Source organism: Mobula birostris, chromosome 24 (genome assembly GCF_030028105.1).
Source record: "Mobula birostris isolate sMobBir1 chromosome 24, sMobBir1.hap1, whole genome shotgun sequence".
Taxonomy (NCBI): Eukaryota; Metazoa; Chordata; class Chondrichthyes; order Myliobatiformes; family Myliobatidae; genus Mobula; species Mobula birostris.
This window is the reverse complement of record NC_092393.1, coordinates 52,820,971-52,833,291: the sequence shown is the minus strand read 5'-3', so window position 1 is coordinate 52,833,291 and position 12,321 is coordinate 52,820,971. Positions and strand designations below refer to the sequence as shown.

Here is a 12,321-nt window from a genome sequence, read left to right as displayed (position 1 = left end):
GGAACAATTGGATTAGCCCATGATCGAATGGCGAAGCGGACTTGATGGGCCGAATGGCCTACTTCTGCTCCTATATCTTATGATCTTATAACTTCACGGGCCCCTCGGCTAATAGTGGGGGTCCAGAGCATAAAAAGGTTGGCAGAACCTGTTCTACCACCACCCCGGAAGGGCATTTCATGCACCCATCAATCAAAGAACAATTTACCTCTATATAATCCCAAGATTTTTCTCCAATCACATTAAAATTATGCCCGCTCTTATTAGCCTGGCGGAAAAGTACCTGGTTATTCATCTGATCTATGCCCCTTATCACTGTACATCTTTAAATAAGTCACCCACCTTTCCCTTTCTCCTTCCCTGAAAAGAAAAGCCCTAGTTTATTCAGCCTACCCTCATAAACCATGCTCTCTAATGCAGGCAGAATCTTGCACCCTCTAAAGCTTTCTCATCCTTTCTATAATGAGGTGACCAGAACTGAACACAATATTCTAAGTGTGGTCTAACCAGTGTTCTTTGCTCAAGATTATTAATTTTTTAATGTTCAAGCTGTAAGCATGCTGCATTTGAAAGGAAATGTATCAATGAGGCATCAAATTATCCAAAGCATTTTAAATTCGTTCCACATAGCCAGAATCTGTAGAACTATAAATCCTCATAACATAAAAGCTCTTGGGTATCACACATTTCTTAAGGAGGATCACTTTTTGCTCATTGCCCGCATCAAAATATAGACAATTCAAACACTTTAAGCTTAATCACGAATGACATGACTGCCAACAAAGTAAGCCATGTGACATTGGATGAGAGGCACAGAAAACCGCCGATTTGAGTCACATATCCGTCTGATCTTGTCTATTAAATTCAAAAAACAAAATACCATATCGTGAATCCTTTGGCATTTATGGTCCACTTTAAATCGCAAGGACATTTTAATATTAATACTTGATGACTGAAAACTAGATTTTGAGAGGATTAGGAACCCATGGATTAGAATCAAATTTTGTTTCAGTGCAATTGTCAGATGTGCACAGATGTACACTTGACATTTCTTTTCCAAATACCGACTTACAGGACAATACACCTGATTTTACTTCATAGGATCTGTTCCAAATATCCTATACTTGGATTTGCTAAGCATATACTATGCTTTAATTAGTCAAAAATTTAATTCTAAAAATACCATACTGAGCCTCTGAGTGCTACCACCAGAAAGCAGCATCCATCTTAAGGACCACCTCCATCCAGGCTATGTTCTCTTCTCACTGCTGTCATCAGGAAGGAAGTATAGGAGCCTCACATTATCAGGTACAGGATTTGTTGTTACTCTGCAACCATTAGGCTCCTGCACCAGCAAGGATAACTTCACTCAGCTCAACAGTGAGCTGATTCCGCAACCTATGGGCTCACTTTCAAGGACATTACAACTCATGCATTGAATGCTATTTACTTATTTATTATTACTTGTTTTATTTGTATTTGAACAGTTCGTCTTTTGCGTATTGGTTGTTTGTCAGTCACTGTGTCTAGTTTTTCACTGATTCTATTGTATCTCCTTGTGAAAGCCTAAACAAATAAGAATCTCCGAGTAGTATACTTTGATAATAGATACACTTTAAACTTTAACCTTGAACTGAAAATTCACATTTGTATCACCAATACCAATATGGTGATACCACATGTGAACGATACAAAGACAAGTGGAGGAGCAGGTAGTGTTGAAGAAGGGAGCCTGCAAAAGGATATAGATGAATTAGGAGAATGGCCAACAAAGTGGCAGATGGAATACTGTGTCAGGAAGTGTATGGTCCTGCACTTTGGGAAAAGGAATGAAAGTGTAGACTATTTTCTAAACGTGGAGAAAATTCAAATATCCTAGGTGCCAAGGGACTTGGAATCCTCATGCTGGATTCCCTAAAGGTTAACTTGTAGGTTGAATGATGGTGAGGAAAGCAAATACAATATTAACATTCATTTCAAGAGGACTAGAATATAAAAGCAAGAAAGTAATACAGGTCGACCTTCACTAATCCGGCACCATTGGGACCTGAGGAGTGCCGGATTAGTGAAAATGCCAAATTACAGCAGGATCACATTAAGCATAATCAGTGCTGGATAATTGAAGGAACTGGATTACAGGTAGTCGGATTAGTGAAGGTCGACCTGTACTGAGGCTTCATAAGGCAGTAGTGAAGCCTCACTTGGAGCAGTTTTGGGCACATTTAAGAAAGGACGTGCTGATATTAGAGATGGTTCAGAGAAGGTTTACAAGAATGATTCCCGGAATGAAAAGGTTACCATATGAGGAGCTTTAATGGCTCTCATTGGAAGTTAGAAGAATGGGGGTGGGGTGGCCCTCACTGAAACCTATTTAATGTTTCCTATGCCGGGATTTGTCTGGGACCAGAGCGCACAGCCTCAGTATAGAGGGATGCTCATTTAGAACAGAAATGATGAGAAATTTCGTTAGCCTGAGGCTAGTGAATCAAGCAGCTGTGGAGGCCAGGCTATTGGGTGTATTTAAGGCAGAGGTTGATAGATTTTGGACTAGTCGAGGCACAAAAGGTTACAGGGAGAGGCAGAAGAATAGGGTTGAGAGGGAAATGGCTCAATCATGTTGAAATGGCAGAGTGGACTAGATGTGCCAAATGGCCCATTCTGCTCCTGTATAAGACCATAAGACAAAGGAGCAGAAGTAGGCCATTCGGCCCATCGAGTCTGCTCCACCATTTTATCATGAGCTGATCCATTTTATCCTATTTTGTCCCACTGCCCCGCCTTCTCACCATAACCTTTGATGCCCTGGCTACTCAGATACCTATCAATCTCTGCCTTAAGGACACCCAATGACTTGGTCTCCACTGCTGCCCGTGGCAACAAATTCCATAGATTCACCACCCTCTGACTAAAAAAATTTTTTCACATTTCTGTTCGAAAGGGCGCCCTTCAATCCTGAAGTCATGCCCTCTCGTACTAGACTCCCCCATCACGGGAAACAACTTTGCCACATCCACTCTGTCCATGCCTTTTAACATTCGAAATGTTTCTATGAGGTCTCCCCTCATTCTTCTAAACTCCAAGGAATACAGTCCAAGAGCGGACAAATGTTCCTCATATGTTAACCCTCTCATTCCCGGAATCATTCTAGTGAATCTTCTCTGTACCCTCTCCAACGTCAGCACATCCTTTCTTAAATAAGGAGACCAAAACTGCCCACAGTACTCCCAAGTGAGGCCTCACCAGCGCCTTGTAGAGCCTCAACACCACATCCCTGCTCCTATACTCTATTCCTCTAGAAATGAATGCCAACATTGCATTCGCCTTCTTCACTACTGACTCAACCTGGAGGTTAACTTTAAGGGAATCCTGTACGAGGACTCCCAAGTCCTGTTGCATCTCAGAACTTTGAATTCTTTCCCTATTTAAATAATAGTCTGCCCGTTTATTTTTTCTGCCAAAGTGCATAACCATACACTTTCCAACATTGTACTTCATTTGCCACTTCTCTGCCCATCCTTCCAATCTATCCAAGTCTCTCTGCAGACTCTCCGTTTCCTCAGCACTACCGGCCCCTCCACCTATCTTCATATCGTCAGCAAACTTAGCCACAAAGCCATCTATTCCATAATCCAAATCGTTGATGTACAATGTAAAAAGAAGCGGCCCCAACACTGATCCCTGCAGAACACCACTGGTAACTGGCAGCCAACCAGAATAGGATCCCTTTATTCCCACTCTCCGTTTCCTGCCAATCAGCCAACGCTCTATCCACGTATGTAATTTTCTTGTAATTCCATGGGTTCTTATCTTGTTAAGTAGCCTCATGTGTGGCACCTTGTCAAAGGCCTTCTGAAAATCCAAATATACAACATCCACTGCATCTCCCTTGTCTAGCCTACTGGTAATTTCCTCAAAAAATTGTAATAGGTTTGTCAGGCAGGATTTTCCTTTAAGGAATCCATGCTGAATTCTGCCTATCTTGTCATCTGCCTCCAGGTACTCTGTAACCTCATCCTTGACAATCGACTCCAACAACTTCCCAACCACCGACGTCAAGCTAACAGGTCTATAATTTTCTTTTTGCTTCCTTGCCCCCTTCTTAAATAGCGGAGTGACATTTGCAATCTTCCAGTCTTCCAGAACCATGCCAGGATCTATCGACTTTTGAAAGATCATCGCTAATGCCTCCGCAATCTCCACAGCTACTTCCTTCAGAACACGAGGGTGCATTCCATCTGGTCCAGGAGATTTATCGACCTTTAGCCTATTCAGCTTCCTGAGTACTTTCTCTGTCGTAATTGTGACTGCGCACACTTCTCTTCCCTGCCACCCTTGAGTGTCTGGTATCCTGCTGTCTTCCTCAGTGAAGACTGATGCAAAATACTTATTCAGTTCCTCTGCCATCTCCTCATCTCCCATTACAATTTCTCCAGTATCATTTTCTATCGGTCCTATATCTACTCTCACCTGTATTTTACTCTTTATATACTTGAAAAAGCTTTTAGTATCCTCTTTGATATTATTTGCTAGTTTCCTTTCATAGTTAATCTTTTCTCTCTTAATGACCATCTTGGTTTCCTTTTGTAAGGTTTTAAAAACTTCCCAATCCTCTGTCTTCCCACTAATTTTTGCTTCCTTGTATGCCCTCTCCTTTGCTTTAACTTTGGCTTTGACTTCTCTTGTCAACCACGGTTGCATCCTTTTTCCACTCGAAAATTTCTTCTTTTTTGGAATATACCTGTCTTGCACCTTCCTCACTTCTCGCATAAACTCCAGCCACTGCTGCTCTGCCGTCTTTCCCACCAGTGTCTCTTTCCAGTCAACTTTGGCCAGTTCCTCTCTCATGCCACTGTAATTTCCTTTACTCCACTGAAACACCGACACATCAGATTTCGGCTTCTCTTTTTCTAATTTTGCAGTGAACTCAATCATGTTATGATCACTGCCTCCTAAGGGTTCCTTCACCTCAATCTCTCCAGTCACCTCCGGTTCATAACACAATACCCAATCCAGTACAGCCGATCCCCTAGTGGGCTCAACAACAAGCTGTTCTAAAAAGCCATCTCGCAGACATTCTATAAATTCTCTCTCTTGAGATCCAGTGCCGACCTGATTTTTCCAATCTACTCGCATGTTAAAATCCCCCAGAATTACTATAACACTGCCCTTCTGACAAGCCTTTTCTATTTCCAGTTGCAATTTGTAGTCCACATCCCTGCAGCTGTTTGGAGGCCTATAAATAACTGCCATCAGGGTCCTTTTACCCTTGCTATTCCTTAGCTCAACCCATAAAGATTCTGCACCTTCCGATCCTATATCACCTCTTTCTAATGACTTAATATCATTTCTTACCAATAAAGCCACGCCTCCCCCTCTGCCTACCTTCCTATCCTTCCGATACACCGTGTATCCTTGGACATTCAGCTCCCAGAGACATGCATCCTTTAGCCAGGTCTCAGTGATGGCCACAATATCATACCTGCCAATCTGTAGCTGTACAACAAGATCATCCACCTTATTCCTTATGCTGCGTGCATTTAAGTACAACACCTTAAGACCAGTATTTGATACTTTTTGCTTTGATTTCACTGCAACTCATCCCAATGGCTACACATTTGCCCCATCACCTGCCTGTCTTTCCTGACATCTTTACTGCTCACTATCTTCGATTTATTTCTGTTTTCCCCTTCCTCCGCTCTATCATTCTGGTTCCCATCCCCCTGCCAAATTAGTTTAAACCCTCCCTAACAGCTCTATTAAACTTTCCCGCCGGGATACTGGTCCCCTTTGGGCTCAGGTGTAACCTGTCCTTTTTGAACAGGTCATACTTTCCCCAGAAGAGATCCCAATTATCCAAGAATCTGAAGCCCTGCTCCCTACACCAGTCTCTCAGCCACGCATTCATCTGCCTGATCTGACTACTCTTGCCCTCACTTGCACGTGGCACAGGTAACAATCCCGAGATTACTACCCTGGAGGTCCTGCTTCTCAGCTTCCTTCCTAACTCCTGGAAATCTCTCTTCAGGACCTCCTCCTTTGTCCTATCTATGTCATTGGTACCAACATGTACCAAGACAACTGGCTGCTCACCCACCCCCTTTAGAATATTCAGGACCCGATCCGAGACATCCTGTACCCTGGCACCTGGGAGGCAACACACCATGCAGGTATCTCTGTCAGGCTCACAGAATCTCCTGTCTGTTCCCCTGACTATGGAATCCCCCACGACTACCGCATTTCTCTTCTCCCTCCTTCTCTCCTGCACAACAGCGCCAGGCTCAGTGCCAGAGACCCGGTCACCGTGGGCATCCCCCGTCAGGTCATCCCCCTCAACGGCATCCAGAACAAGATATTTGTTGCTGAGGGGGACAGCCACAGGGGTGCTCTCCACTATCCAGGCATTTCCCTTCTCTCTCTTGACAGTGACCCAGTGTTCTGACTCCTGTAGCCTAGGGATGACTACTGACTCCTGTAGTCTAGGGATGACTACCTCCCTGTGTCTTATGGTCTTATGGACTATCTTATGGTCTTAATAACTAAGACAAAGAGCTTTATATGACCAGGACCAATGAAGCTTGTGTCACATCAGTGCTTGCTTTTGGACACATCAACACAAGATTACTTATGATGGTCACTACTGCCAGAGCTCTGCATTTGGCTCTGCTTCACATACATATCACCCTCTTAGAGTTCTATCCATACTGGGTAAAATGTATTCCACTGTCTCCTCTCATTTAAATCAATTTAAATTCACACACTAATGAGGAAAACAGGTGGAAATTTTCAGTAAAGAAGGCAGCATCTGTAGAAAGAGGGGAAAAAAAGGTCTCTGTTTGATACCATTTCATCTAGAACTGGGTAAATTTAGAAATGAAGCAAATGTTAAGCCGCAGAGGAAGTTGGGGTTTGGTTCATGGATGGAGAGAACAAAAGAGATAGTCTGCAAAAGGCTGGACACCGGAAAAGAATGAAGGATAAGTGTCCTTTTGGAGCTAAGTGAAAAATGTTGGTGTAAGTACTGTATGTCTGGAGGTGATGTGAGTTAACAGAGACAATTTAAGTGAAATGTACCAGGAGGAAGAGAAAAATAGCTGAAAATTGGAATGCTGAAATATAACAGTAAAATAGCTGAGTATCTGAAATGGTGGAATTTAAAGCTGAGTCCTAAAGGTCATAATGTGCCAACTTTAAAGATGAAATGCTCTTCAATGAGTTGCCTTCATTGGAAGATTTAGGAAACCAAAGGAAAAACATCCAGAAGTCAGAGTGGGGTGGAAAATTCAAGTGACAGCTGACTAGAAACACTGGGTTATACTTACAAAATGAACTGAGAACTTCTGCAAAGTCATAATCTCCTCACTACTGACTCTACAACTAGAGGAAAGTTCCCTTTGCAATTTGGATGAGGCATGCTCAAGGGCACCAATGTCCAGGAACAGAAAAGTCTACAAAAAGTGGTGGATACAGCCCAGTCCATCACAGGTGAAGCCTTCCCCCACCATCGAGCACATCTACAGGGAGCGCTGCCACAAGAAAGCAGCATCCATCAACAAGGACCCTCAACATCCAGGCCATGCTCTCTTCTCACCACTGCCATCAGGAAGGTGGTACAGAGTCCTAGGTTCCACAGCACCAGGTTCAGGAAAAAATATTACCCTACAACTATTTGGCTCCCAAATCAGAGTGGATAACTTCACTCACCCCAATACTGAACTGATCCACTTCCTGTGGACTCACTTTCAAGGACTCTAAAACTCATGTTCTTTGTGTTATTTATTTATTTACTTTTATTTGCACTATTTGCCTTCTTTTGCACATCAGTTGCTTGTCAGTCTGTGTAGAATCTCACTGATTCTATTGTATTTCTTTATTCTACTCTGAATGCCTGCAAGAAAATGAATCTCAAGGTAGTACTGCTGACATATACGCAATTTGATAATAAATTTACTTCTAACTTCAGATTTTTGACACAATCAGATTCTCATTCCAGAAACTTAAAATATCATTCAATGTTGTATTGTGGGTGTGTTGGACTACTGGAGATGCATCCTTTCAAAGATACATTTAAATTCTCAAGTGGACTGAAGGCTCCCACAACAATATTTTGAAGAATGGGCCATGTTCTCCTGGTCAATATTTCTATTTCTTACTAACAGCTACAGGTTATCTGATCATTATCACCTTGCTGTTTGTGAGAGCTTGCTGCTTTCAGCATGGTTAGTAATGTATCCATGGGGTAGGCAGACATCTTTCACCACTCGAGTTCTGAAACAAAGATCTCTCACAGCTATAAGCATTCACTTAGATGCTCAGATTTATAACAATACCCATAAAAACTGAAGGCAATTCAAAACAATGGCACCTACAGAAAATCACGTCACTATTTGTTGAATCACCTCCAATATTTTAAAGACACATCTTAAACCTTGATGTACGGGGTTAAGTTTGATTTCTTACAGGCTTAACACATTTAGATATACAGAAGTTCTCAAATCAATCACTATCACTTTGGACAAGAGCCTTCCTTGATATTTGCTTTTCAGAGGAGTTGCATTAACTCACCACATAGCATGCATGTACGTTGGAGGTAGACGAGGACTACTAACAGGGGTACAGTTGTACGACCTCATGATCCTTTCGGCTAAAAGAAAATTGCGGAATAAACTGGCAACCAGCAGGTCCTGCCGAAATAATTTTTGGAAGAGATCTATGGAAACAAAAAGTTAGCAATTCTTTTTTTGTTATTCGCTTAAAATTCACTTAAATATTTGAAAGAGATCATTGAAATATCTTAATAACAGTGTAAAAAGACATAAAAATAAGTGTAAGCAAATCCACAGGCAAACTAGAATTTGTTCTGCAGTTTGACAACACTGCTATTCTGGATATATCTGAAAATTATAATCAGATTTTTTTTTAAATTGCAGAAGAATCCAGCAGCTAATTAACTTATTACATATTAATTATGCAGCATATATAAAAGAAATTTCATTTCACTCGGAGGAATTTCAAGCTGATGACAAAATGAGTGATGATGTTACTCTGAAGCAGTAAACAAAGGGTCTACTTTGCCAGTACATTGTTTGTGAAGTTGAACTAGAAGGTCATACAAGATTGAGGGACCATCACAGGCAAAGCCCTCCCCACAATTGAGCACATCTACAAGGAGTACTCCCACAAGAAAGCAGCATCCATCATCAAGGACCCCCACCATCCAGGTCATACTCTCTTCTCTCTGCTGCCATTAGAAAGGAGGTACAGGAGCCTCAGGTCCCACATCGCCAGATTCAGGAACAGTTATTATCCTGCAACCAGTGATTTGAACCAGCTTGGATTACTTTGCTCACCTCAACTCTGAACTGATAAAACAACCTGTGAACTCACTTTCAAGGAGTTTACAACTCATGTTCTCAGTATTATTCAGTTTTTTTTATTTGCACTGTCTTCTTTTGCACACTGGTTGTTTGCCTTTCTTCGGGTGTAGCTTTTCATTGATTCTACTGTATTTCTTTGCTCTACTGTGAATGACTGCAAGAAATTGAATCTCAAGGTAGTGTATGGTGGTAATAATAATAATAATAATAATAATAAGTACTTCATTGATCCTGAGTGGGAAATTCTTTTGTTACAGCAGCAATATTTAAAAATACACTTACTGCGAACTTACTGTGAACTTCAGAACTTTGAAAATGACCATCAACTTGCCAGACATGCGACACTGGATATTAGCAACAATAAGACCATAGACAAGCCCTCAATTGGACAAATGTGAGGCAATGTGTTCATCATGGGTATCCACCATTAGGTGGGCTGATGTGACTGTGCAAGAGCACGGGGAGCGTGGAAGAAAACAGTAATTCTACTTGAGGTAGAAGCAGTTCAAGTTTGAACAAACCTCCTAATGGCAATGAATGAAAAGCAAATGAGTCATCTAGCCTACTACTGGGAATGGAATAGACGTCTTACCTCTAGGTAATACATTCCATGCTATTGTGTCTGTTATGGCTGTAAAAATCCAATTGAGTTCTCCGAGAGGTGTTCGCCTATCATTCAGTCGTCCCGGAATTCTACATTAACAAAAAACAAGTGAGAATTGAATCAGGAAAGCTCAGAAGTATATCCCCTCAGATTGGAATATACACAGTTGGCTCTGAAAGCCTCATTCTATATACAAACGTAACCATGGACACAGTCCTAAAAAATCTAGCCATGCCAAAAATCGATACGACATTGCAAATAGGACTGCAGCAGTTCAATAACCAGCTTTCGTCTTTATACAAGTGCTGGTACTTCTATGGTTCATAGAATTCATCAAAGCCCCTATTACATAATGAAACCTGGCCAAAATTGGTCACTGTGTTTACCTAAGAATTGTTTGCATGCCAAACAAACACCACAGCTTTCTAAGAGACAGGAAACTCAAATAAAAATTGCTCTAGCCCAATACAGGTCTTTCAATTTAAAATGAGAGGAATAGTATTTGGAATGCTTGCTAAAATTTGAAAGCTCGGTAGTAATTGAAGCTAGAATCTGCTTTCTTAACTTACACGGGTCTGAGAAAATATCAATCATTTTTCATGTTTCAGTGGTTCAAATGTAGGTTCCAATGAAACTACAGTAATTCAGGAACTACTTCTTCCCCTCTGCCATTTCATTCCAAAATGGACATTGAACCCATGAATACCACCTCACTTTTTTATATATTATTTGTTTTTGCACTATTTTTAATTTAACTTTTTAATATACATATATTTATATCTATTTACTGTAATTTATCACTTTTTTTTTCCTATATTGCATCGTACTGCTGACGCTAACAAATTTCACGACATATGCCAGTGATATTATACTGATTTGAACCAAGTATGGAGGCTCAAATGGTTCAATTTAATATCAGAGAATGTATACAGTATAGAACTGGAAATTGTTACTCTTCACAGACATCCATGAAACAGAGAGAAAAAAAACCCAAAGAATGAACGACTGAAAACATTAGAACCCCAAAGCCACCCTCCCCTTCCCACGCACAAGCAGCAGCAAAAAGTTGGCCCTCCCCTCCCCCCAACAGCCACCGTGCAGCAATACAAAGCCCCCCAAGACCATGATCTAGCTTCCATCAAAAACTATTGTCCATTCCAACACCGAGATCTCAGACAGGCCCCTTCTCTCTCCAGCGAGGGAGAGAGAAATATCAATCCATGACAAATATATTAAAACAGTGTTTCTTTAAACTGCACACCAGCAATATAATTTGTTTGAATGCTTTAAATTGAGAGTCATTAAGGAAAATTATGTAGTACATTCTGAAAATTTCTCTCCAACTAGTAGACATCTTTGAAACAAAAAAAAAGTTTTGAAAATACTACGCAGGTCCAGCAGCATTTGCAAGAGAGAAGACAGAGATGGCATTTCAGGTCAATGACCTTTCATTGGGAACTGCTTCAGTATTCACAACACAACATGAACCTATGAACCTTTCTATTTTGCTTTTGGAGTTAAGAGGCCCATGATTTCCCAATACTCTTCCCACCACAGCAGCAGCCTACAGAGGTCAACCAACTGCACTATAACATTTTTCTATGCCCGAATTGGGTATCAGAAACAGAGATCATCATCATTATATTACTGTACCATGAGTAGCAGGAGAAACTTAGAATTTCAAACTGCTTAACAGAAAAACAGCTTAGTAGCGAACAAAAACCTTGGAATTACTTTCAGAAAGGAAAGGACTCACATTCTTGGAGAAGTTTTATGGGTAATCTTGGTGGAACTGTGGTGTCTTAAAATTTTCAATTTACGTTCCAAAGCCAAAGGATAGGGTAGAGTTTTAGCCCTAAGATCAATGCATGTCTCATGAAGTCTAGCAGCATGTGGACTCCATAATGTAGCATTGACCTATGCCTGGCAAAAATCGTGCCATCAATTCTATCAAGACAAATCATGCCCGCTGAGCACAAGAGACAAGCGAATAGCTGGCAGTTACCAACAATGTTCAATCCTTTCTTGGGTCCCTCATTACTAACTGTGACCCTTGCAAAGGTGCACCATTCAGGTTGATTCTGGAGGATCAAAATAATTGACTTAACACATCACAGAACCTAGGAAATGACCTCTTAGTCAAGGTCTCTGAGGGCTTTTGCCACATGGAGAATGGTACTCAAAGAAGTCTCTGAGCAAAAAATGGGCAGGTCGAAGTAAGCTATCTCCACCATACCATCCTGATAACTAGACTGATCAAAACGTTTTTAGCAAACACCAGAAGCATTTTGACCAGCAGTTCCCTTCTCACCTGATTCCCAGGATAAACATTTTGACCGGTTG

The 12,321-nt window shown here is 41.2% G+C and overlaps 1 protein-coding gene across 3 annotated transcripts in view; it reads right to left on the bottom strand.

Moving 5' to 3' along the window:
• Positions 1-12,321, bottom strand: part of rptor (regulatory associated protein of MTOR, complex 1) — a 491,598-nt gene that overhangs the window by 246,294 nt on the left and 232,983 nt on the right. For all 3 annotated transcript variants that reach the window (XM_072241994.1, XM_072241995.1, XM_072241996.1), the window contains exons 8-9: positions 9,967-10,067; positions 8,563-8,707 (exon numbers count right to left, since the gene is read on the bottom strand). In XM_072241994.1, the coding sequence (XP_072098095.1) occupies positions 8,563-8,707; positions 9,967-10,067 (246 nt within the window). The remainder of the gene's footprint in view (positions 1-8,562; positions 8,708-9,966; positions 10,068-12,321) is intronic.